This window comes from Sturnus vulgaris, chromosome Z (genome assembly GCF_052056855.1).
Source record: "Sturnus vulgaris isolate bStuVul1 chromosome Z, bStuVul1.hap1, whole genome shotgun sequence".
Classification (NCBI taxonomy): domain Eukaryota; kingdom Metazoa; phylum Chordata; class Aves; order Passeriformes; family Sturnidae; genus Sturnus; species Sturnus vulgaris.
This window is the reverse complement of record NC_142283.1, coordinates 56,068,668-56,095,478: the sequence shown is the minus strand read 5'-3', so window position 1 is coordinate 56,095,478 and position 26,811 is coordinate 56,068,668. Positions and strand designations below refer to the sequence as shown.

The 26,811-nt window shown below is 40.4% G+C and overlaps 1 protein-coding gene across 3 annotated transcripts in view; it reads left to right on the top strand.

Moving 5' to 3' along the window:
• The window catches only part of KANK1 (KN motif and ankyrin repeat domains 1), a 126,437-nt gene that overhangs the window by 56,348 nt on the left and 43,278 nt on the right, over positions 1–26,811 (top strand). For all 3 annotated transcript variants that reach the window (XM_088155948.1, XM_014881761.2, XM_088155947.1), the window contains exon 3: positions 20,451–20,567. In XM_088155948.1, the coding sequence (XP_088012074.1) occupies positions 20,531–20,567 (37 nt within the window). In that variant the 5' untranslated portion in view covers positions 20,451–20,530. The remainder of the gene's footprint in view (positions 1–20,450; positions 20,568–26,811) is intronic.

The following is a 26,811-nucleotide window of genomic DNA, read 5'->3' as shown; positions in this document are numbered from 1 at the left end:
GTTCTTCTCTGACTAGATGGTCATGAACCTGTTGGATGCTGAGAAAAATAATGGTCCCTGTTCTGAGCCATTTATGCCAAGGCATGGGTCTCTGAGATGGTGGGGTTTGTGTTCCCACATTTTCCCTTCAGCAAGACCTGTTTACCAGAAGAGAGAAGGCATTTCACCTGGAAAGAAAGTCTAGATAATCAATGGCTAATCCACTTGAATTTATTTTGAGTTAAGTAAAAAAGTTGCTATCTTGTTCTACTCAACCTAGCCTTTAGGTATAATTAGAAAAAGTACCATGCAGGCACCTCTACAAAAATTTGTCTTAGATGTGTGAAACTCTATTTTCACCAAGTGTTTTGTGGTATATCCTTTAGCTCTCTTACATAATGCAAATAAGAAATTAAGATTAGTGATTTGAGACAAGTTTTCAGAAAGGTTTTCAGGTAAAGCTAATTATGTTGTTAGGGGGGAGAATTATAAAACGTTTAATTGCAAATAGGTATCCAATATCCAGATGCTCTTACGCTAAAGTGACAGCATCTTTTCATGGCTTGTGCTATCTGTATGAGACAGAAGTATAGAAGATAAAATAATAACCATAAATAAACTGCAGATAATCAACAGTAGGAATAAATCTTGGCTTGCACACAATGTTATATGTGTCTATAACAAAACCTTTCAAATAAAAATGCACCTTGTTTTGGTAAAAATACTGAGAAAAGAGCAAGCAGGTTTGGGAAAAATAAAATTATTTAACTGATGTTCTTAATGTATTAAATATAAAATACATGGTATTGCTTAAATATTTTAAATATGTTTAAATATTTTAAATATATTTAATATAAAAGTGTTTTAATCCTTAATGTCACTTAACTAGAAATGAAATCGTTAGAATGCTGAACTTAACAAGCTTAATTTTTGTATTTGCAGGATCCATATTCCTTCCTTGTCTTGTTCAGATGTCTGCTAGCTAACATACTGCATTATTCCTTAATATGAATACAGCTCAGAATTTGTCCCACAAATGTATGCTATTGGAATAAGTAATTATTCTCTATTGTCCATTGCTCTTTGCCTATTGTTTATTAAGCTTCTTAATATAAAGTTTCTTAGGCAGAAATTGTTCTGTGGTATAGGCAGTTGAGTACTCAGATGCAGATTACATTTCTTTCAAGCAGAGAGAACAAATTGACTGACATTTACTTGCCCTCTTTATACGATTGTAAGGGGCAGTCCTGAGGATTGGTCTGCATTTCAGTGCCTTGAATGAAAATTTGTGAAATGCTGGTGCTCTATCACAGCTGTGTCCTCCCAGACAGTGATTTAAAGTGTATCTGTGGGGAGGCATGGCGGGCAAAGAAGGAGCCCAGATGTTATAAAGGAATTTTTTATGCAATTGTTCTGCTTTGCCTGAGTAGCAAAGCTAGAGGACTGCATAAAACAATTACTGCTTGGGCATGAAACTCTCATCTTGCTGCTCCAAGGAATCTTTGTGGTTGAAAAAGGGCCCTCTTCTAAGTACAGGATAACTGGAAACATAGACAAAGATTAGGCTCTTGATGAAGTGTGTTGCATCTAGGCAGAGCTTGTGGCTGCATCCTCAGCTAACCTCTCTGATGGTTCTGCTGGGCAGAGAGTTGGTACTACTCTGTGGTTCTGCTGGTACCTGCTTGATTTCTCACCCCTGCTTTAGCTCCTTTCTTAAACGTGTCTCTGCCACACTTCACAGCCATGCTGAAAGTTGCCGTCATTCATTCCACTAATAAAATTGGACTGCCAGCCATTTAAATGTCATTTTTTGCTTAACTGTTAAGATAATTTATGTGGTTTAAACAAGGGCACAGTTCATTCAGCTGCCATCATGAGAAGATACTGGTATTTATTTTAAATGTCTAAGCTTTTGTTTAAATAACTAAAACAGAATAAACCAATCTCTAGCCTTATCTTGTTTTGAGATAGAGAACGAGGTTAGTGCCACAACATATTATGTGATCAGATTAGTGCATATATATGTCTAAGTGTCCAGCTGTCCTTCTGAAATGAACAACCAGTGACAAGTTTCAGAGCAAAAGTTAGGAGAGATATTCTGGATAAAGAGAATGCAGCTGGTTTGGTACATAAACTGCAAAACATGTCCAAGTTTAAAAAAAATAAATATGGAGAAAAGATGCTTCAATTTTCACTTCATACAAACCATCTGTTTTCTCTGCCTGTCTTATATTTCAAAAGGATAACAAAACTAGTGTGCATTACTTTTTCACCTTTACTTTTTTTTTTAGCAAAAATAAATAAATAAAAATACATGTAATTTTTGTTTTGTTTCTCTTTCATGATCTCCTCTACCAGGACATAATTAGCACTGTATGCAGTATAAGGGAATATTTCTGGATGACCAGTGCCCCAAGGATGCTTATTAAGAATTATTGCTTTTTATTTCACATTGTGGTACTAAACAAACAAGCAAATAGAAAACTCAACCCCTCCTTCCAGCTTACCTTAAACGTGAGCTAGAAGTGCCAAAAGACTGTGGTCTACCAATGGTAAATGGAAATGCATATCTGCTATAATATAAAAGTTACAGAAAATTGAGTAATAACTAGTTTATATTATACTGTAACCACTGGGCTGAATGTGCTTGAAGTCAGGTATATTTCTGTGAGTAAGAGAAGAGGAATTTGTTGACAGGAACAATTGCTAAATGTCTATGCCTTCACTAGGGGCAAAAGGAAGCTTGATTTGTGCAGCTGTGTCTTGCAGATAGGATGTCTCCTATACAAGTAGGAAAGACTGGGTTATTGCAGAGAAAACTCTGCCCAGTACTCTCAGGACAGTTTTTTAGAAAATTGTCATGATTACATACTGGTTAAATTAGTTTGAACTGGAGAAACATACCATTTCCTGAAGAGTAGACATAATGCTGGGAAATGAGATTTGTAGTCCTTTTATTTGTTGATTATTCACCATTTGTCAGTAAATAAGATTGATATTACTGCCAGGTTTTACACTGGCCTTAGCCAGTTCTCAAAAGTTCAAGTTGTGCTGAAAAACTTGTATTTTCCAGGTAGAGCAAAAAAATAGATATATCTTCTAATTTTGTGTATTGAGTTTTGGACTACTTAAGTCAAACCTTGCAAAATACTAGAGGTATCTGCAGCTGAAAGGGTGAGTCATTACTTTGAATGCTTTGGCCAAAGAGGTTGACCAAGCTTAGGGAGTGAGTAACAAAGTTAGAGTTTACAACCTTGACTTCTCTCTCTGGGAGAAATTTTGTCTGAAAATTCTGGTTTCGCTTAATGAAGTTCAATCATTCAGTCAATTTTTGGGCAATTAAACCATTTTCAGAGTGGGTTACACATCAAGAAAGAAGATCCATATGTACAAGGTCAGCCACGGTGTACTCATGGGAGCTCACAGCAACTGCTTTGAACCTGGGCTCAACTCCATTGTGAATTTACTGAAAGAGCTGCTTATCAGTTGGCATGGACCATTGCTTTCACATTTTTACCACTGATGCCTGGGAAACTTGGATGTTTGTGCATCCTGTGCTTGCCTATTGTTAATATTCCCTCTGACATTCTGCAAAATAGGGGGGAATAATAATATCTTGTGCTTGCTGTTAGCTTTCAGTTTATCAGCACCTCGTATCCCCTGGAGTAAAGCTAAAGGAAATGGCTGGGCTGCAGACCTGGGCTGGAGGGCAGGACGGGGCAGCCCAGACTTCGGTTTGAGGAATATGCACACTGCCTTCAGCAGGTCCCAGCGCTGCTGGCTGGTCTGGGAGATAAATTGCTAAATTACTAAATTGGCAGTGTCTCCTTGTGGGTGTTTTGCCGCTGTTTTCACTCTCTGAATGTAGGATCCTGCGGTGGGATCCTAACCATCTTGCAGGAGCAGAGGCAAGGCACTGCAAACTAGTAGTGGTGCAGACCACAAGCTGTGTGGGAGCAACCACTGTCACCTGTGAAACTCGCTCCCTACATCCTGGGAGCCTTACAGATCGTGGTATTTGGGTCGAAATTCAGAGGTTTTTAGGAGTGTTAAAGTGTAGCAGGCTCACCCGGTGTGTTACTAGCCTAGCTGCTTTAGTGGATTCCTGCCTTTTGAAAATCAAATGGGGTTCTCGCTTCTGTTAAACCTTGCTGTTAGCTGACTAGTCTCCCTATTCGCATAGATGTTCCTGCCAAAAACAACGTATCTCTTGGCTTGCAACATATCTCCCTATCCTGTTTTCCTTTGAATTGGTTGAGTTCCTTTGTGCTGGTTGGGAACATTAGGCAGTCTGCTGCAGCACCTGTGGTATGGAGGCAGAAGTTACAGTCCTGCCAAGGGTTTTCCCTATATATACCTATATAGAGACTCAGAAATTTTCTGACAAAAGTTTGCTAAAACTAGCAGTAGGATGCCACAAATCATTGTTATGCATTTTGATTTTGTAATATGCACAAAGTAACAGTCATTTAATCAACAGATCTGGCAAGATCAAGAACAGGACTGATTAGGATATAAAGAATAGACAATAAATAAAATTAGTAAATAATCTCATCTGGGATTAGAGGTTGGTGTGAGAGAGTTGGCAGGAAATAATTAAAACATATTCGCTGGGAGATGTGTTTATCTTTTATTCCTGTTATTTATTCCTCCCACTTCTCACTAATGCAAATTTCCGCCCATGCTGTAACTATGAGCTGGTGCAGAACACAGCTGGCCCTGAGGGATTGTAAGAAGCATGATGTTTATTCCCCCTACTACCCCCTTTAGTGGTTGCTCTGTAGAGCTATGCACTGCTGTGCCCACTGATGACTTTGGCAAATTTGGGAACGAACTGTGTAGGTTCCAACTGATTGGGAGCAGAAGCCACATACCTTGATACCAAAAAGGAAAATAAAAAAAAGTAATTGCTTTATAGTGTCCCACAAATAGATTTTAAGTGTTGTGGTTTGAATGGTAGAAGTGAATTTTTACTGTTACTAATCACTGTTTGGATGCTGAAGAGGGCAACATCATAAGCTTTTTAATGAAGTCATTTTCTGGAACCGTGAAACTTTGTTTAAAAAGAAAAAAGCTAATTTTTGTTGAAAATGTGATTAACATTGGGGTACATTGGAATAACTTCTGTTCTTGTGGAAACCATCTTTTGTTCTGAAATAATCTGTTTTGGTATTCTGAAATCTCACTGTGAGGTGCTGTTTTTCTTTGGGGTCAGGTTTTTCCAAGTTCCTCTATAGACAGAATAAAGCTATGCAGCTGCCACTCAGTGATACCATGCAGGATTGCTGTTGCATTGTGGAGAGTGTGTCCCATTTTTGGAGAGAGGGTGGCGTTCAGTAGCCCAGCTGGATTTTGTTACGATGTGCTCTGTTCAGTGGCAGCAGTTCGTATTGGCAAGACCAGTGCTCCTCAGGACTGCAGAGAAAAGAGCTCAAGAATCTGTCATGTTCATCATGAGAGATAATGTGTGTGAGCACAGTGGCTCGTGGAACATGCTTTCCTACAGCACTTTGCTCTGAGTGGTGAATGGATGAAACTAATAGTGCTTCTGAAGGACTGTCCAAGTATCTTCAAGCTGCTTGCTGTCTCTGACTTTGTTCTGTCCTCCCTTCAGAAACAGGCAAATGGAGCAACGTTGAATTTCTGAGTAAATACAAAGCTCAGTCTGCAAAAGTTGTTTTTCTGGAACTAATGCCTTTAAAGCTGTTCACAGGTGGAAATTAATTACTTCTTTAGACAGTAGTTGTTGCTGTCATGAGTCAACTCTATCTTGCAGTGTTTATCAACACTTTTTAATAAGATGAAATTTATATTTACAGATAATATTCATAAGCATAGAATAGCAGTGATTCCTAAAGGTTTTTATAAAGTGTGTTATTATCATCGTTGCTTTGAATGCATTTTGTTACTGCAGCAATGTAAATACACACTAATCTCATGGGAGGGGCTGGCTGGTGTCTTCACAGGTCTGGAGAGTGTAGGGAGTGACTTCTGTTCTGTCCCACCTTGCCTCAAAAACCTGCGTGCTGCTGAGAATGAACAAAATGTTCTCTCCGTAATTGCATTCTTTCTGCCACTGTTCACTGCTGCCAAGTCAATAAAACAAAAGTGGAATTTTTTAAAGCTGTCTTTTCTTCATCTTCTTCTTCTTCTTTTTTTCTTTTTTTTTCTTATTTTTTTTTAACCTTTAATGCTTTTTGGTTTCTGAGCAAAAAGCTGCTGACACCTAACATTATATCTGTTCAGGTTTTACCTTCCCACATTGCCTTGCTAATTGTCACTTTTGGGAATGGTTTGGGTTTTTTTTGCAGCTTTTTTTGAGCATAGCAGCTGCATGTAAAATCTTTCAGGAGGGGAGAAGATGGAGTGGTGTTCACACACACAGCTGTGTTTATTTCCGTATGAGCTAAAAAATGCCCAGCTCCAAAATATACAGCCATAAAGGGAGTACCACCAGAGCAGCTGTAGGTCACCTTATGTATGGAGTCAGGGTTTATGTGCCTGTCCTGCAACAAGGCTTGCTGCCTCGGGCTCTCAGCAGAGAGGTAAACACCATGAAGAGCAGTGCATTTGTGGGTGTCACTGAGTGATAGGGAGATGATGGTGGGAGGCACCTTGAAGACCTTGATTCATCTCTATAGCTCTTGTGTGAGAGGCCAACTCCTACTTGAGATAAAAATCTCATTAGTTATGGACCAAAAAATCTTGCTGTTAAACAGTGATGCTAAGAAATTTGTTTCAACTGTTTTTTATGCTACTCCTTTCCCTGCAACTGGGAGCAGACTAGGTCACAGAGAGGGATGTTCACATATCTTGCAGCTCTGGTAGTTCATGCTGTAATTTGATTATCAGCATTTCTCCAGGTAAGTTTTGAAAGTCCTTTTCTGCTTCTGCAAGTCCTGCAATGAGCTCCCTAAGGAAAATGAAGGACAAATACCACTGAAAATCTGCAGTCTTCTTTTTGTGCTGCAGTGTCTGCCACTAAATTAACCCTTCCTATTTCTATCACACTTTTTCAAGAATGTATTCTGGTATGTGGGTTATAATACAATAAAATAATCTTAATTTTGTTATGTTATTTCACAGTATGTTAAGCTCCCATATATTTGTTTACAGCAACAACAACAAAAAAAGCCACCTACCACAAATTTTGGCAGCAATCATAGCTACCTAGTTATTACTCTGGACAAATGTTGATGTGTGAGGAATGCACTAAAAAACAAACACCACAATTCTCTTAAAATCAGCTGAGAGTTGGTTCTAGTTAAGCAAACAGAGAGATACATGTAAAGGTTTGAGGTCTTACGCTGTATCTAAAAGACTTCAGCTAAGGATAAAATTTGCAACCATCCACTTCTTTATTCACTCTGAGCTGCAAGCCTTGGCACATCAATTTGTGAGGTGCATATTGCCCAGTAATGTTTGACCAAATTTTAGACACATCCACGTTTAACATTTGCTTTCCTAATTTTGGTGGGAGTGGAGACAATGTAAACTGAGTAAGTTTCCATAGGAGTTTTGTTAAGTGCCATTTAGCTTTCTTAAAATTGGCGCTTAAAGAACCTGCTTTACATGACAGTTGCTGATGAAAATAGTGCTTGTCTATGTGCCCTCAAAGGCTCATGTGCCTGAGCTATCATGTGATGAATTTAGCTACATATGTAAGGAAGCTAATGCTGATTTTCACCCTTTAAGAATTTAATTTTGATGAAAGGTCCAGTTTTCATAGAAATTATTTTTCAGTGTGATGCCAGGAAGTAAGAATACCAGTGTCCTCAGATAACTCAAAATAATTTTCATTTGGGTTAGTATTTCTTCCCCCAATTATGAATGTGCTATAAAATAATCTATGGCAAAAATAACGCATTTGTATTTTAATACTCCATTGCATACATAAATATGGTTTGGTTCTTAAATAATATTTTTGAAATAATAATTCACATAGTGTTCATTTAACTTCTTAAGGCTTGTCTTCTACAAGCTTAGCATCATTTGCCTGTTTCTTTTCTTTTCACTTTACATTTTTGTGGTGAAGCAGATATCCTGTGTTGGAAATATTGTTGTCCGATTTACAAGCAAGTATTTTGTACTGTTCGTTCTGTTCTGGTAGAGGTAAACTGAAGCAGTTTTTGTTCCTGTACTTGGGTAGTCTTTGAAAATCAGAGCACATTCTTCTAAACAAGATGTTTCCCCAGCTTAAATGATTGCAGAGAGCTTCCCACCTTGATGGCAGCCTTCCTCCCTGAAAGAGGAAGTGCTTTTATGAATAGGGAAATACAGAATATTATGCAGTGTAATATCTTAAATCTATTATTTACCCTATTGCTTAATGGCAAAGGAATATGCCCTTTGAGTAAGCAAGTATGTGCAATATATGTGATGGCATTTAGATATAGGGAATGGAAAATTAATTGTTTATCTAAGGAAAACTTTTCCTGCTTACATGTTTTCAGCTTTTGAAACTTCACTGCAGGCTGACATCATTCTTCTTTCTGTTCATTTTACTGGCAACATTTTGATACTGCATGTACATTATAAGAAACAAAGGGCAAAACGTGGATTAATAATTAGCAATACATATGTCCACAGTTTTTCAGTTGTAACCTCTGTTCTTGCTTTTGCTATTGTATTGAGGAGAGGGGGAAAGAAAAAGTCATTCAGTACTGCAGAAAAGAACAAAAAGTAAATTATACTATTTCCTCATATGGTGATTAAATAGCTTTAGAAACTTAAGAAATTAAAAGGAAGAGGAGGACTTGCAAAGGTCTTTAATTTTGTCATGCGGTGCTGCTTTGTAATGGTTTTGGTTGTCTATTGTCTTCCTTTTCAGTAAAATATACAGAAGTATAACAATTCTTACAGCTTGCTTTTAGGCAGTGGACCTGTTGCTCCAAAGAATGGGAGCAGATAAAATTAGGGCTGATTAGCCCCAGATGAGGTACATAGATCCTTGGTGATGGAACAGTAAAATAGGCAGGTCCTCCAAATAAGTTAGGTGGGAAAAAAAGGAAATTCAGCATATCTATAAGAAAAAAGCTAGTGAGAGAACATCTGTTTTAAGAATCCTCTCCTATAAGAACTTTTCTCGAGATTTAAAATCAGTAAAGATTAGCTATATTGCTAAAAAAGGCTTAATTTTAGACTTTGTAAGAAAATTACAGTGGCTGCAGAAGGGATCCTTAAGTTCTGCTCAGACCAAAAAAACCTACATTTTAAAAAAATTTCCTTTTTATCTGACTGGGACAGCCCTTGTTCAAACTCAGCCACTGTCTTCTGGATTATGCATGGAATGAGGGAAAAAGGGGAGACAGGTATAAATAGTGTATTTTCTATTTTGCAGTTCTTGCAAGAAGAGAGATGGATGTGCTTTTAAGCTCTGTATTGATTTGTTTGCTGTGGCTGTGTATTTATCAGAAATCCGTGGGTACTGGGGCTGGGGAGAGCTCAGAGTGTGGCTTAGTTTTCTGTGGATGGGAATAACCTGAACAAAGAAAGTGCCCCTCTACCAGGACCTTTGTTACATGGTCACAGGAGGGCATTGATAATTGTGCAGCAGCTTATTCTGCTCTCAAGATAATAATACAAGTGAATATGAAAGCCATTCTTTTGTTACTAAGAACGTCTGAATTAGTTTTAGTTTTATTTACGCCGCATAGTTTCCTGCTTAGGACTTGCTTTCTGTGAAGAAACACATGAATCACATTGAAGATGCATTGTTTCAATGACAGTCCTGTTGTGTTGCTCTTTAAGAAGGTTGGGTTCTTGCGTTGCTTTTTCTACTAGAATTTGGTTTGTTGTGCAAGATGCACTGCCGTCTATTTGTCTGTTGGCTCATATGGGGACTGAGAAAAACATACTTTATTTTGCTATTTCTTAATTAACGTTCTCCTATCCAAAAAGAGATCAACTACAAAGACTAAAGGTAACATATTTATGGATTTCCATAGAAAGGTACTGTTTTTGCAGATTATGGTGGACTCAACCCACTGTCTTGGAGTTATAACAGAGTGAGTGTTTCAGATCCATTCATTTGGGGAATTACAGATCTGATTCTAACTTGACACGTGTTGTAAGATATAGATGGCCCCTTGTTATTGTTTCAGCTCGTATGAGCGCTGAGATACAGTTTTGGCTGACAGACAACGTGAATGAAAGCTGAGTTTATTTGGATGTGACTGGCAGAAAAGAGGGTCAGCACTGCCAGCCTCGATGCTGCACATGGCAGCTGTACCACACACATCCCAGCAGCTTGTCAGCGCCTCTGCTTCCTGGCACCTTGTGGCACAGCAGTGGTGTGCCTCATGCCAGTTGCCCAGTGCAGGGCTTTAGATTAGAATTTTCAGGGGAAAGACATTATTCACTGAGTCCTGGCTTCCTCAGGTGAAAAGTTCTTGTGCAGTAAGTTGATCACCACACTTTTGCCTGCCCTGGACTCTCTTGCCACTGTATATCAGTTTGAAAAAGATGAGGAGTGTGAGCATGAGAAGATGCTGTGAATAATTAATGCAAGTGTTTTCTCTCTCATTGAGAAGGAAGACAGGTTATATGAACTCTGTGCTCATTTCAATTACTCAGATTAAATTACAAAGTCCCAGAGCATTAGGAATAGGTTGTTTTAATGTTGGTTTGACTAAGCTGCAGAGAGGAACATCCCCTGTGAGGGACAAGTACATTGCCCCAACTTGTGGTCCCCTCCTTTGGGTGAGTAAGTTCCATGCAGGTGTCCACAAGTAGTAAAATGTTTTTGGCTGCATGCAATGCAGAGGCTGAGTGACACTTGCCTGACAAGCTGACAAGCCTTTTTCTATGAGCTGTTGATCAGGAAGAGAATGGAGATACCCAGCTAGACTGCCTCCACCGTTTTCTGCTGCAGCTGCTGCCAGATGGTCTCCAGCTGGCTCATGCCAGCCCTGAATCAAAGTGTTAGCATGGTTTGGTGACTCTGCATGCTCAGTAACGACAGGCCATATGGCATGTGGTGGGGTGACTGGCAGATTTTTGCTGCTGTGATATTGATATCCTGCCTCCCTCCTGCCAGAGTGTGCAGGCTTGCAGTCCACAGGCTGTGGTGTGGACATATGGTGGCTCTAGAGGCAGGACCAGAGAAACCTCCTCACCTCTGGAATGAATGTTGAAAGCCTCACAAGAGATGGTTTGTGGCTTAGGGAGGAGGTAAAAAATAATTGTGCACACGTAGTGGCTGTTTTTGAGGGATGCTGTGATGGAGTGCGAAGGGACAGCAGCCTGGAGGATGCCTGGAATGTGTTCCCTGGCCGTGCTGGAGCTGTGGGGTTGTGGTCTCAACAGGAAAGTTGTGATAAATAAGGTCCCCTGATATTGCTGAAGGGCCACTTCAAGCAGCTTGAAGAGAAATCGGCCCATGTTAGTACTGAGGTTGTAGATACAGTCTAGCATATGGGGATAGATGCTGGCAGTGTGGGCTGTAGGCAGAGTCTAATGGAGAGTGAGACTTTAAGACCTGTCTTGTAAACTGTGGTAGATGAAAAGCAAAAGCCTGGCCCTTGCAATATTGTTTCCTTGCCCCTACCATTTTCCACTTTCATTGTGGAAAAAGCCTATTACATCTCTGTTCATGTAAGATTGATACCACAGTCCACAGTACCCATATTATTGGAGGTAAAAAAGGAAAAGAGGTACCAGGATTTGGGCATTATTGTGGGGAGGAAGCAGCATTTAGGGCTAGATGAGGACAAAGCTGATCTGCTGGAGCTTTCTCAGGTAAAAATACACCTTCAGCTGAGGTCACAGTTACATGAGCAAATGCTGCTAGACAAAAATATTTGTTTTTGAACTTGCCAACTGTCCCATATCATTGCCCTTTTTTCATACCAGATTTATGGTCTGGTTATGTATACTATCTCAGACCTAAAATCAGAGGAAGAGACAGACTGAGATTTGACTCTCTGCCTCTAAATATCTTTCATGCTTGTGCTATTATATACATAATGTCACTGAAGACTAAATACTTGTGCACTTTATAGAAGAGTTAGACTTGTCTATTTATCAGAGTTTGTGCCTTAAAATCCTTGCAGTTTGTCTTACATGCAAAGTCTAAACAAGATCACAGTGCATTTCATAAACTGTAAACATCCTTGATTAGTTTGTTCATCTCAGCCTTCATGTTTATCTACCTGTAAATTCTCTTTGAATGAGTGAATAATTTTAAATTATTAGGATTTGCATATGTGTTTTTTCCAACTGTTGTTCAACTTTTAATGTTTAAAGATTGAGTGGAAAGGATGCTGTGTTTTGTCCTGCTCCATTGAGTGAACAAATGTGATGGGCAGTTTATATACATGCTGGGGAGAGGAAGGGAGACCTGCTTCTCATCCCAGACAGAGCAGTTCCAGGACTGTCAGCTCTGGGAGGCCACAGGTATACTGCAGCTGGGATGCATGCATCATCCCCAACATGTATTCATTCCTTTCCCAACTTTTTGGAAGCCTTGTCATTTGTTATTCATATTGGATTTCAGTCTTCGTCAGAGCAGAGGAAAATGCTGCATACGTTTCATTTCCCTCTTGGAGACTGAACTATTTCAAGCCATGGAAGTCTCATCCCTCCTGCTTTTCCACAAGAAAAGTCTGGATAGCCCAATTGCATCCTTTGGGCTCCCTGTCACAGCAAGCATTACGGCCCATAGTGATTTCATACTGGCTTGAATTCATATACTTTTATGTGACTCATTATTCACATAAACAAAAGGGAGTGTCTTCTTACATCACCCATTAGGAATTTCAGGTATTAAAAAAGTTGTTTTTTTCTACCACGGATTGCCTCTCTTCTTCTATTTGATTTTTTTTTCTCTAATATAAACAGAAATGGGTTTCTGAGTTGCAGCACCATGCAGGCTTCTGAGGGTGTTTTTTTTTTCTCTTCTGTAATGTAATGTGATGACAATGATGTTGTCAGGAATGATTTCCAAAAGATATGGGTGGTCTGAGAATGCTTGCAGAGTGCGGGGGGCCTTGCAGCAGTGTTATGGTGCCATCCAAACATACCTGTCTGTGATTAGGCTCACATTACATGAGCGAAGATCATGCTCCTGCACATTAGACCAGGGCCACCAAGTCATCAGACTGTAGCCCAGTTCTGTATGGACGGGATGTCTTCCTTATTGCAAGTGACAAAAGCATGCCAACTATGATTTACAGAATCCATACAAAGATTTACTTGTACTAATGAGTGGTGATCCTGATAGTAAGAACATAGCAAGAGCTGCCACTTCTGGCTGACAGTGAGTCTGCTGGATCTCTGAGAACAGGCGTGGTTACCAAAAGTCCACTAGACTGACCTGATGTCTTTTGGGATTCTTTAGAGGGCTGTGTCCAACTTATGGTAGAGAAACTGCTTGTGCTTGCAGGTAGGTTCTGTTTGTCTTAACTGCTTGACAAGAATGACTTGAATTTGTGGAAAGGTAAACCTCAGAAATAAACAGAAATTAGCTAGTTGTTAGAGCCAAGCTTGGTTACACTAAAAAAATTGAATATACCTTATGCCATTTTGTAAGATTGTTCTTGAAAACAGCTTTTTAGTAAGATGCTGTCCATGACCAGGATCTTCCACATGATGATTATACATGAAAAGGTACAAAAAGGGCAAAGTAAAATGAACTGGGGATTGTATTGCCTATGAGCTGGGAGAGAAGATTATAGTTTATAAAATCACAAAGTGTGTGGATTGAATCTGAATCTGAAAAAGCTGAATCTGCATTGATTTTGACGAAGTCCTGTAATGCAAGAATTTAGTGGCAGTAAAATTTGTGGAACATCGGTTTAAAATAAGAAAAAAGTATGTGGTGGGTATTGACAGCCTGGGACTTCCTGCTCCACAAGGCAGCAGAAGCAAGTGGCATCAGCAGGGTCAGAAAGAGGCTAGTCAAATTCACAGGCAATTAATGTGAATATTAAAATTACATAGTAAGGACATACCTTTAAATACTCCCAATCCAATAATTGTTGATGCTGGGAGAATACAGAAGCATGGACTCACCATAAGGCACTCAAACTGTCCTTATATAATGTATGCTGTTGCTACTATTGAAAACAAGATAGTCTGGATGGATCATTTGTCTGCAGAAATGCTCTACAGAATGTTTGTTATGTTTGTTTCTGCTGGGTACTATTTTTAAATCTTTTTGCTGTTTCTTTTTACTTTCCCAGCAAGTCAATGAGTGGCTTGTGTAGAACGGCTGATTTCTCTTCTGAATCCTCCAGACACAACTGTGGTAACTGTGGAAGGGAAACTGAAAACCCAGCAGATGATGGTAGACAATTTCTGCTATTGCTAGCAAATGTGACAAAGCAATACTTGTGGAAATTCAGAAAACTTGTGGGATATTTCAAATATCCATAAGGACCTAGTATGTTTGAAATATTTTCACATATATTCATTTTCTGAGGCATTTTCTGTACTGAAAGCTGCCCAATAAAGCCCCACTTCTGTGTAGTAGGTAGGTGGCTTGGGAGACGGAAGCAGAAGCTTTGTAGAAGCTCAGCTCATGAGATGAGAAGACCATTTTCAAGTGTGGGGTAGAAGAAACCCCTCAGACCCTTACATTACTGAAGGTTGCACATTTACTCTCTGCTTGCAGCAATAACAAGGTGAGAAGACAAGCTTAATTCAAGTCTGCTCAAGACAGGGGCTGTGGGAGAAGACAACTGAGGGAATCCCCATGAAACTGACTTATGTTTATTTCCATCACAACTTGACAACTGGAGCGTGGCATTGCATAGCTCAGACTTTGGGGTTCAAAAGCAACAAAGCTTAGAGTTGGGTCTGCTTTTTTGTTGCTGTTTTTGTCAGAAGGGAAGCATTTGCCCTGGGTAGAAGCAGTCTGACTGTTCTTTTCTTCAGCTTGCTGACTCAGGTCCCAGAGTTTCTGAGCCATCACTCTCGTCTTAACAGAGCTTAGCTCAGCTTTTGCGTGGAGCTCTGCTGTAAAGAAAGATCTTTTTACAGACCAGTGTCGTAAATGGAGGGTGTGAGGAAGGCAGGCAGGTAAATTCATGCTGACCGTAGCCCTATCTTATTAATTAACTTGCTTGTTGAAAGGATTTACAAGGCTTCTTTTGCTCTCATCATACTGCAGATTCTGCAGAAAAAAAAACCAAACCAAAACCAAACACAGTGAGAAGTGACTTCTTTTGACTGACTGCTTAAATATTGTCCAAAATAAATTACTTGTCATACTATATATAGTAAGAATAGTCTCTACCTTGTGATGGAGAGACTGAACCACAACTGACTGCTGCCTGAGAGATGCTGCAGGAAACACTGGTCTCAGGGATTTTTAGTTCTGCATTTTAGGGTGGCCTAGCTACTGATTTATTGTGTTCAGTTAGTGAGACCTGAAGAGCAACTTGCATAATTTTGCTTGTGATTTGGATGCAACATTAGAAAAACATTTGCTCTAGAAAGTATATATGCATGGGTGAATTGTTACATGATTAAATAATTAAGTGAAATTAAAAATCATTCCCAGTTTAACCCTTATCTCAAAGTAGATTACTCTGTGTCTGACCTGAAAATAAAATCCATATATGCTTGCATTCTTACTTGGTTTTTGCCTTTAATTCTAAAATGGCATATATTAAAAAAAGGATATTTCTCCCTGTCAAATGTTGCCTTTCGGTTTATTGGCCACTCATTTTGATAAAGATAAGAAGAACACAACCAAAGTAGGGGTAAGATTGAAAAGAAAGTATCTGTGAGATACAGTCATTATCCCAGGATGGATACCAACCACAGAGCAACTCCCCACATACTTTCTCTTTTGCTGTTGTTGGCTTCAGACCTTGCTTCATTTAAATTGCACCTGGCATACTTGGTACATATAGGTTGCAGACATTCCTGTTTCCTGTAGAGAAGCACAAGTTTGAAAAGTACTTGCCACTCTAGCTGAGCAGGAGGGATTCCCAGTGCCAATTTCTTCTTGCAGCTAGAGAAATTACCATCTATGTTTTTGGATGGGTTTTGCATGTATCTTGTCTCTTGTTTGCAAATGTTATCGGTGTCTTGCATAATGAAACCGGGCAAGTTCTACTGCCAGGACAACCCACCTGTGAGAGGGAAGTCTCAGGCAGTCTTGTTGCACAGATGTGTAGCAGGAATGGAGCAGTACCAGTTCTTCTTGAGTATTTCATCTCGTGGGTCGACTTGCTCTGTCAAACCCTTCTATCCTAGACCTATTTAATCACCACTTTCCACTTGCTGGGTAAGATTGCAGAGCTGGTTTTTCTCCTGGAACCATTCCCTGACGACATCCATGTGAACAATTGGGAGCCAGTATCTTTGAATCCTTCACAGTTCTGACCTACAGTGCTCCAAATTTTAATCCAGATCTTAAACAACAGAATTGTATTGTCTGAGCCACACTCTCTCTGTGAGTGGTTCAAAATATGGTGCTGATCTGGAGCTTGTTTGGAGTGGTTGATGTGACCCTTTGCTCTTAGGAGTCTGTGTGTGCCATGAGAAAAAAGAAGTTAAATACACATCTATTTAGCCTAAAGCCTCCTTGCCAGGGAACCCAGAACCTGTTTTTTGAATCCCACAAACCAGTGTGTACCCATCACCATTTCCAATGTGACCTCAGCCCTGGACAGGAGGACTTTCAGGACTGCTTTTCTGGGTTAAGAGCTGAATTATATTTCTCTTCTAATTACTGTGTTGCCAACATGCTGTTCTACAACTGACCTTAGACCAAACCTCAACTGTTTTCTATTTTAAATGTCTGATGCAAACATCAGACTTAAGTGCAAGTCTGGATTTTCTGCAAGGTCTGTGTCTCTTGGGGCTTCTGCATTTCTGTAGGTCTGCTGTGTGGATGCCAGAACTGATCTATATGTACTCAGATACTTCTGGTGCTGAAACACCAGATTAGATGTCAGTGACCTAGCAAGATGCAGCACAAAAGAGGAGCAAGGTTCTTTTCCCTTGTGAATAGGACACGATTAGGACATGAGTTTTATGTTCTGCCTAAAAAAAAAAATCACCATTCTGGAAAAACCTGTAACAGCTGGGGTGTCGTGAACGGTTGTAGAAACTGAGGATCGTGTGTGTTTAACGTTTGTGCTATTGAACCTCAGGGCAGAAGAGAGTTTGAATATCTAATGCAAAACACTTTAAACAACTGCTTCATTGAGCAATAACTCTTTATATAGCTAGTCTCTGCTTGTTTTGCATTTGCCCTAGGATCTGTAAATCATAGTGTTCACAGGCAAGCATGGGTTGAGCATGTAAAAACACATAGGCAGAGAGTTGAGGAGTTGGGAATGGAATACACAAGCTCCTCTTCTAATTCTCTTGTGTAAAACATCTCTACCAGAAATATGCTTTGCTGTAGAGGAGGCGAAGTTTTCCTCCTCTCTGCATTCTAGCTGGTCTCTGGTATTTTGCTGTGCCTCACCCACATGAGAGACTTGTGTCCAAATGCAGCTTCTGGGGTGTGTGCAGCTGGGGAATCACATGTGGCACCATTCTAAAAATGATCCATATATGTGTTGGTGCAATTTCAGGAATTCAGTTCCCAATATATGGCTCAGAGAACATTTTAACAAAATTCCCTTCTTCCATGAGTTTGCTGATCTAGATCAGATTTTTTCTGTACTTGAAGAGCTGTTTAATAGGCACATTTTCAATTCCTGCTACATTTAATCTAAAAGAAATACCCAGAACAATAACAACAATTAAAAAAAAACAAAAAAACCAACCAAACAAACAAAAACTCCACAAAAGCAAAACAAACAAACAACAAAAAACCCCAAACCAAACAACAATAACAAAAAAACAAACAGGAATCACATCTTTCACTTACTTAGCTAACAAATTATTAGATCCTATGTTTTTCTCTCTTTTTTCCTTTTCTTCTATCTGTTGGACTTAATTTGTTTCCTGATTTATTTTATTAATCCTCACTTAAGCTCAGAAGCAGCGAGTTTGCTTGAGGTACTTAAGTCTGCATTGCTTTGAAACTCATAATAGAACCATACCCAGAAGGCAGTTTGTACCAAGTCAATTGCATCTCTTCAAGCCACAACAAAATGTAGATCTTAGGCCTTGTTTAGGTTTTCAGCATTATTTTTATTGACTTTATGTCAATTCTCACCTCAATGACATTTTTTTTCTCACCTCAATTACATTTGTTTCTTGCTATTGGGTAGCTCTCCTCATTTGTGCCTGTGAACGGTGACGAGTGTTTTTAACAGATTTTACTTTTAAACCCATGATGAGGCACGCCACAGTCGGGCCTCATTTTTGTGGTTGACCTGCTCATATTTGGGACTGCCCTGAACCTAAAAGAGGTGTCCCCACCCAGGATCCCCTCCCACCCATCTGTCCATACCCATCCCTGGGCGCATACTCTCAGGTCTCCCCTTGTACAGTGTATATAATGAAAGCAGGGAAGCACACCTGGAGTTACAATGCTACTGAGAAAGCACAGAGCTATGCTGAACTAATTAGAAGTGGGTAAATAAATTCAGTTTTCTTTGCCGTTGGTTACACTGATAGAGATTGATGCCCTGGTAAGTGCAGCCTGCCCTGAGACAGTGGCTGAGCTTCAGGCCATGTCCTGAACTTCACATGGAGGCTGACAATAATTTTTCAGTAAGCATTCACTGTGGCTCAGTAAAATTTGCCTATCTTCAGCTTAAAGCATAACTTTATATCCTTATAGCAAGCAGAGAGAGTAGTGGTGCTTTAAAATCTCTCTGTTTGAAAGGAAGTAGTTAATATTTTCCTAAAAGCTCACAGATTTAAAACCTCTGCCCCAGCTGCAAGGTCTGCCAGTAACCTTTTTTTTTTTCCCCCCCCACGTTTCATTGTTTCAGAAATTTAGTAATTATCGTTAGGCCTGAAATCTTGTGATGGGCCTCTGTGCATCATGGCCCGTGTTAGATTCCTGCCTTATATTGCTGTTTGTAGCCTTTCACTTACACAGTCTTTACAGCAGCTTCATTCTCTGCCCTCCACAGAACAAGACATGGTAAATGTGAGTGTATGTGGCAGAGCTAGGGGAGGAAGAATTGCAATGAAGCTCTTTCAACATTCTTGGAAAACTTATATCAGGATTGTACTAAAAATGAAAGCATTTGTGTTCTTGAAGGAGAAAGTGAAGTTGTATTAGCTTGTGTGATGAAGCTCTGTCAGCTTTCAAAGACAGCCAGCTTCTCTATCAGTGAGTGTATCTCTGACTCTAATTCACATGGTGCCTGCACTCATTAATTTCTTGGTTTTCTTTTACTTTGCTAATCTGCTTAGCTTTTAAATACTTCCCTGCACATACTGTCAGAGCTAAATCAAATATAATTGGAAAAATGTGACTAGTTTGTTGAGGAGTTGTCAGCCCAAATCAGATGGGGGTCAGCAAAGCAGGGTGTTCATCATACACCTAAGCTCCACCTGTCTGAGTCAACGAAATGAAATGTTGTTTGGACTGTAGAAAACTCAAAGCAGACTCAAGAAGAGGCATCTCTGCAGCCCCAGATGAGTCAGATCTGCTCTGAAGATGAGTTGTGATCAGGCTGCCCCCTGCACTGAAGGTGGGCAGAGAAGGAGGAGCAGGAGCTCTGCTGCAGAGCCAACAATTCTGGCTTTGCAGAGACAGCCAGCTAGCCACAGAACTGCTGCTGGTTTGACCTCTGCCTCTCATTTGGCAGCCATCCACCCAGGAGGACAGTGCCCTTTTTCTGTACCTGCAGCCTGAGCTTCAGGCAAGTGCTGCTTATTGATTCAATCTGCCATGTGTGGGTTGGAAAGAAATCGTAACACCCAGAGAACCCGTTGCTGCTGGAATTTGCAGTGGAGAGGTCTTGTAGTCAGATGAGCACCATTCCTGACAGCATCCGTGCCACCTCTGGTCCCCCCACCCTGCCAGCTTCCATGCAGTAGCTGCTGGGGTCTAGGTTTGTCAGGTTTGTCAGGCAGAGATGCCTGCTCTGGCTGCATCTGAGGGTTCTGCCTTCACCTCTCCATGGGGACATCTGAGCTCAGAAATTGCCACTGGTCCCCTGCTCACTGGTACAGTGCTTCTGTAGGTGCTCTTCACCTAAAAAGTCCTCCAACCCTGCCTTCGTAAGATGTTGGGTAATCTAAAACTTTATACACATGCCAGCAAATGTGAGGGATCTGCAGTGGTACATGCGAATTTAGAGACCAGCTGCAAAAAAGTTGAGGGCAGGCCAGAAAAAACAAGGCCAATTGCAGATTCAGGTAGTTGTAGATGCATCCTCACTGACTACAGATCGGGAGGTTGTCAGAGAGCCACAGTTCAGCTTCATCACCTTTGGGGTTTGTGATAGCTAGGATGCTGATTTAAGAGGAGCATGTTACTGCTGTGCTGAAGTTTGCATTGAAGATGATACTTTAAACACTCAGAAATGCTTACTGCTTAATGTACCTAACTTCTTAAAACTACATGTTTTTAACTGCTTTTTACTTGTTTGTTCCAGGTTGCATGTCTGGTTGGACTTGATGCATGGCATTTGCATGACACCAAACAGCTTAGCTGTGGATGTGTCATTGAGCAAACATGGCCTATCCAGCAAATACTAACAGCAGTGCTACAGGTAACTAAACGGGAACTCTTTCCCCCTTTGGATCATTAATTTTAAAAAATCTTACATTGTGCAAGCAGGAAAAGGAAGTAATGGCAGTTTAAATACTGAAAAACAGTTCCACCTGTTCCCCCGTATCCCCCACCCCAATAATCTTTTAAATATTTATAGTGTGCAAAGTAGTTTGGGAAGACTTAAGGGCTGGCACTCAGTCATTCAGCATGCAGTATACTCTGCTCTCAAGGACCTCCAGGGGCTTACTCCAGACTCTGAGAGGCCTAGGGCTTTGCTGCAGAATCATGTGGCTGCTATGCTGACTCTGTAATAATTGGTGAGATTAACCAGCTCTTAATGCATCAAATCCCCAGCCTTTCCTGGTCATACTTACTGGTCAGTCTAATATTTGTTGCTTGCTTCTCCACAAACCATAAAAAACATTTCTCAAGCAATATCCTAAAGAGGTGTTTCACTTTTTTGTTATTTTTACGAAGTTCCCAAACTGCCTTTTTTGGTTGTGTGATACTCTGTGAAATGGATTACTTGGCATGTTCAAAGGTTGCTGAGGAGGGCTGGCAGGTCAAGAGGGGGCAGAAACTGCAGAACAACTGATAACAGCACAGCAGCAGTGTTCCTCCTGCGGTTATGTCAATATTTTCCTCTTCTGATCACTGCACAAACATAGTTTTAGCCCACTAAAGCTGAGGCTGCTACAGTAGGATTACATGGAAAATTTCAAGTGCATAGCAGGAGCTTGTGGGCTGCTCACTGTGCTCACTGTAGAATTATTCTAATTAGAGCATGAGATTAAAACATTTTGTGTGCAGGATATTGGAAATATGGAGTGCCATTATGTTCAGTTTATGGAAAACAAGAAGTCTTTTAAAAAGCTAGTGAAAGTTGAATTAAGTCTGTGGAATTACTATTATCTGTTGATGATTTAAAGTTAAATTTACCGATGTTGTTAAATCTTGAGACTGAAGTAAGATATTTCAATTCCCTTCCCCCACCCCCTTTTTATATAATTAGAAGTATATTCTTTAAGGTAGGAAGCATATCCTTTTATAACCTTCAGTAATCCTTTTGAAAAGGTGGACTGCAAAACCTCTGCTGTGTGACTTAACTGTAGCTGTTTGCTGCCTAAACCCCCCATGTAACTTGACTTCGATTCGTAATATGCCTTTAACTTAAGTCATGCAGAAAAATTTCCTCTGCTTACAAGGAAAGAAAAATTGTGCATGGAGTGTTACTGATTGCTTTACTGATTTTTGTTTTCTCCTTGCAGTAGAATTGTCTATTGAAAAGTTGGTGGGCTGCTGTGTATGTCTAAAACTTGTACTGGGGGATGTGTTAATGCAAGATGAAGTTTTAGTTTCAGAATTGTTATGCAAACAAGGTTTCTTTCAGGATAAAGCTGTTTGTTCCCTTATTTGCAGAAAGACGCTGTAATAAATTACAAGTATTTAATTCAGAACTAAATTGGACAACATTTTGCAGATACTGTCAGGACTTGTTGGCTTTGCAAACCCTTGAGGCCGGTGTTCTGACATGCAGCTATGTACGCCTGTGTCTCAAATCCTCAGCAGTTCGTAATAGACGGGCTATTGGGCGGCAGATAGCTGTGATTTGTTGTGCTGCTGTGCTGCCTGGGAGAGAAGGCCTTTGGATGAGCAGGAGCTGATCTGGGCGTTGGAGGTATTGAAGCGAGTTTCTTAATTGCATGGAGCTCCAGGAGTGGAAAGACAGACTTCAGGGGTGGTGTTTTCTGCACCCTCTGAATCAATCAGCAGCAGGAAAAAGAACTAGAAAGACTTGTTAGGGACTACTAAGCTGCATTTATGTTACTTGAATATTTTGGCAAGTCTAACCACAGGTTCAGCTTCATTCAAGTATGAAGTGACTAAGAAGCAGTGGTTTGCTTTGGTAAACTCGAGAATGTGAGTACTTGCACTATCAAATAATTATGCCTATGTGCCATTTTGGTATTTTTTTTTCTGTGTACAAGCCTATATGGCATACTGCTGCTACAGATGAAATCTGTAGAGGAATGCTTGAATTTGGAACTTGTTTCCAGGAAAGGATCTAGCTATTTTGCATTTGTATAGAGATTTTTTTAAGGGATTGATATGGGAAGTACTTTTGCTGTAAATATTTTAGTGTGTATAGGAGATAAACTACAAAGGAAGTGATGACTTTATCATGAAAGCACCTATCATAAGTTTCTCTGTCTCTTGCCTATCTCAGTAAAGACATGAACGGTAAATGTGGTGAATAAATGACAGAGACTGTGATTTATGCTTCAGTACTGTTTGTCAACAGTTTTGTTTGCTCCTGACTTAAATTTTTTTTCACTCTGTTCACAGTTTTATTGCACAGAGGTCTTGTAGTGAACTGTATTTCTTTGGACTGCAAGATTATTTGTTCATTTTTATCTGTTTTGGAAGTTGTTCTTCGTACTGATTTTGGACTAGGCTGTCAAAGCTGTGCCATCTGCTCAGAAAAGAGCTGAATAAATTGGTGCTTGCAGAAAAAAATTGGTTTATTTTATCAGGTGCTGTATAGTGCTTAGTTATAGGTGCTGGATATCTGATAAGAGTCTTCCCTGGTGGCATGTGAACTCACTGCTCAGTCCAGTAAACTCACCAGGGTTAAGGAGTGTAGTGCAAGTCCAGAACATGCTGTGCAGTCGTCCAAGAAGCTGCCTCAGGAGCTGGGAAATACCCTCAGTCTGTGGGGAGCTATTGGGAGTCTGCAGTTGGTTTGGGACATGACATAAATTAATTTCTCTTTGCATAGTACAAGTAAAAATAAATGAGGTGATTGTTTCTCTAAATAGTATTAGTGTCTCCGTTAACTGTTGGGTGAAACTTCCTGTAATTGTTAGCTTCTGTGCTTGCTAGGACTGCTGCATAATTCATCTATTTAATGAGGCTCTGTTAATATTTCTGTAGCAGTATCTGTAGAAATGTTTTCCAGTCAGCTACAAAAAGCACAATGCACAAGCGAAAACTTACAGGGCAGTTTGGAAATAGCTCTGGATGGATTTTCTTTCCTTCCACTAACGACCTGTTTGTGAAAACTTTCTTTTCAAAGCACTTATTCTGAAAGGCACTGCATGGAATAAACTTCCAGTCTAATTCTATTTATCCTGATGTGGAAAACAAGGAAGCAGGAAAACAAACATAGAAGACTGATTTTAAACAGATAAAGGATTAAAAATGTATTTGTCACTAACCATAATAAAAACATATTTTATTTGACTTCCTTAAGCACCTCATTCTCTATATCCAGAGACTGCAGAATTGTTAGTCATTTCTTAATATATATAAAAAAGCATTTCCAGTTTTCTTGAGTAGGATGGGCTGCAGGGGTCAGTACAGCAAGGCTGTTGCACAAACTTTTTCTTTACTTTTACTGGAAAGCAAATGCATATTATTTTCTGTACATAGTCGGCAATTTCCCTGCTCTTTTCTCTTTCCTCCCTTCTGTCTGTGCCTTCTCCTCAGTCTAGTCTATGGATTAATGTTTTCATGCCTTCCCATTCAATTTTTAACATGCTTCTCTACATACAGAAGCACAGCATCCTGCACACATTCATTTGAACTATTTCCCTGCATGTTTAATTCTGCCCCCTGCTTTAGATTCCTGCACATTTCTTAAATTGCAATTCAGTGGCCCTGTAGCACCTGAACATCATTTTTACTGTTAGTCTCCTTGCACCTGCAAAGCAAGGAACTGCTGCTGTGATAGCCAGTCTGCAGGTGTCAAGTGTCTTCGCTCCCAGTGTACTCTGTTTGCTCCCAGCACCTCCATTCCCTGCAGCCATCCAGGGCTGTGGGACCACAGGTGGTTTGATGAGATACAAATCATATCTAGACCACTGTTTCCTCTGCAGCAGCCTGGCACCCTCTAGTTATTTTAAATGTGCACAGTTACACTGGAGCACCCTGTGGGCTTCTGGTCAGATTTTCTTTATATCTGAGAAGTTTCCTTGACTCCTATGTGAAGTTACAACTATGCACCAGTCAGAGAATAAGGCCATTACAAAAAGCTGCTGCCTGAATTAATGATGTTTGAGATACTAACGTCAGCATGACTCAAAGACCAAATGTTTAATAAATGTGTTGTCCATCTGCTGGTATATAAATGCTTAAGCAACTGCTGAAAAGTATTATGAAAACCCCACTTAACTTATTAACCCTTTTAATTGAGGCCAGTAAATAGAACACACATTTACTTGGAGCAAATGTTTTTATCACACATATATCCTGTGCATTGATTTGTAACAACTCTCACCAAAGATTTGTAGACACACTTTTCTTTCAGTTACTGTATTATTTGACTTACAGTCTCTCCTTTTATTCCATTTTCCTCATTCATTTTAGGCAATATGCACGAAACTTTGCATTATTTCTAGGCCTCATGATGTAAATTCAGTCTAAGCAGAAAGTGTGCACCAGAGCATTATCACTGTTACTAAGCTTAGCAGAATATCCACCGTTCTTCATTACAGACCATCTATCGGGGAACTTACAGACCTAAATGAGTGAGCAGTTGAGTGTTTGATTGCTCAGTAGTAGTCCACCTGTTGGAGCACACCTTTCCTCCTGAGTATTGCAGGTGTCTGGCCCCGGAGCCCAGCTGCCAGCCTGCACGGTGGCTGCCACTGAGGTGTCACTGCAGTGCTACTGACACACCGAGCTCTGTGCTCAGCAGCCTCCGAGTTCACTTCGTTCAGCAGATGCAAGTGACCAGGATTCAGGAGAGTTTGTACTTTTAGCAAAGCAGCCATGCAAGGATAAGTTGTTTGAGTCAGGACTGTGTGATGACAGACTATTTAAACCTGTTCCTCCCCTACCATGCTACGTGCTCCAAGCCTGTTTCCAATAACTTTCAGAATTAATGGAGATGGGTGTATGCACAGGTGTGTTTTAGTAGCTGGTGAAAGGCTCTTGCCATCAGGAGAGCCTGCTCAATTGGGAACATAAACTTTCGGGATGAGCAGATGGCTGTCACTGTGATCCAACTCCTGCCTCACCCACAAGTGATCCTGTGAGTCACTCTGGTGGTGCCCAGTATTTAAAAACATTCTAGGGTGGGACCCTGAAGTCTGTGGGGAAAAGGGTGAGTGAGTCTCCAGTGATTTCACATAATCTCTATCACAACTCATAAAAAATCTTCATGACTATGCTGTAGTACCTTCACTGATGCCAGATCTGCCTTAAGGACAGATGGCTGGAGCTGAAGCACGTGATCTCACAGTGAATGCCAGCTTTTTACTTGAGTTAATAATTTCTTCTGCAACTGCTAGTTGATGACTGTAATCCAAGGGTGCATTTGCCTCTGCAGCCGAAAGCTTGAAAATGCACTGACTTACCTTTGCCCAACCTAAAGGCCTTTATAAGACTGTAGAGGACCAGAGACCACACATCCTCTTTTACTCAGGATTTGTTGCCCAAAGAACGTGCTACAGGTCTGATTTTGGATTCTGGTGGAAAGACAGGAGTCAGGAAGAAGTTAGAAATTATACGTTAAATACAGTGTCATTGGAAGTTTGGGGACAAAGGAAGCTGCTCTTGATAGCCCAGTCCTTAGAAAAGGAAATTGCATGTGGTGGGAAAGAGATGGCCCAAGATACAAAGCCATTATATGCAGATGCTGATGCTCTGCAGGAGGACAAAGTGGCCTTGAGAAAAAGAACAGATTTAATTGATCTGTCTTTTCTTCAGAGATTACTGCATCTGTGTCTTGTTCTGGATTATCTTCTGCAGCCGCCCAGATTCTCACATCTCACCTAGGCAGAGAGAGGACTGTGCTCATTCCCTCTGATGAAAGCTTGCTCATGAAGCAATGCAGGCTTTCCTTCTCTGAGCTGTTGCAATGCACTTGTGTGGGCAGCACCTGGACTTTCTCATGTGCCGTGCTGCTGCTCCCTGTGGAAATACATGCCATTTACACCCTGGGAGGCAGCTAAGGGTGCTCATCTTGTATTTCAAAGTTTTCTAGGGACTCATCAGGCATGTCGTGCTGTTTGTAGTACCATGCAGCCTTACTGAACTGGAGATTAACAGTGATAAAACCCCTAAGTTCTCGTGGTAGAAGTCACTGCTTTGCACTGTCTGGTGGCAGTTGGGGTGAGGGTAAGAAGCAAGCACCAGAAGCAGGGCAGGCACATGAGACAGGAAAAACACCAAGAATAAACTTTTGCAGACTTGAAAAATTATCCTCTTTTCATTGTCTGCCTTTCCCCACTTACAAG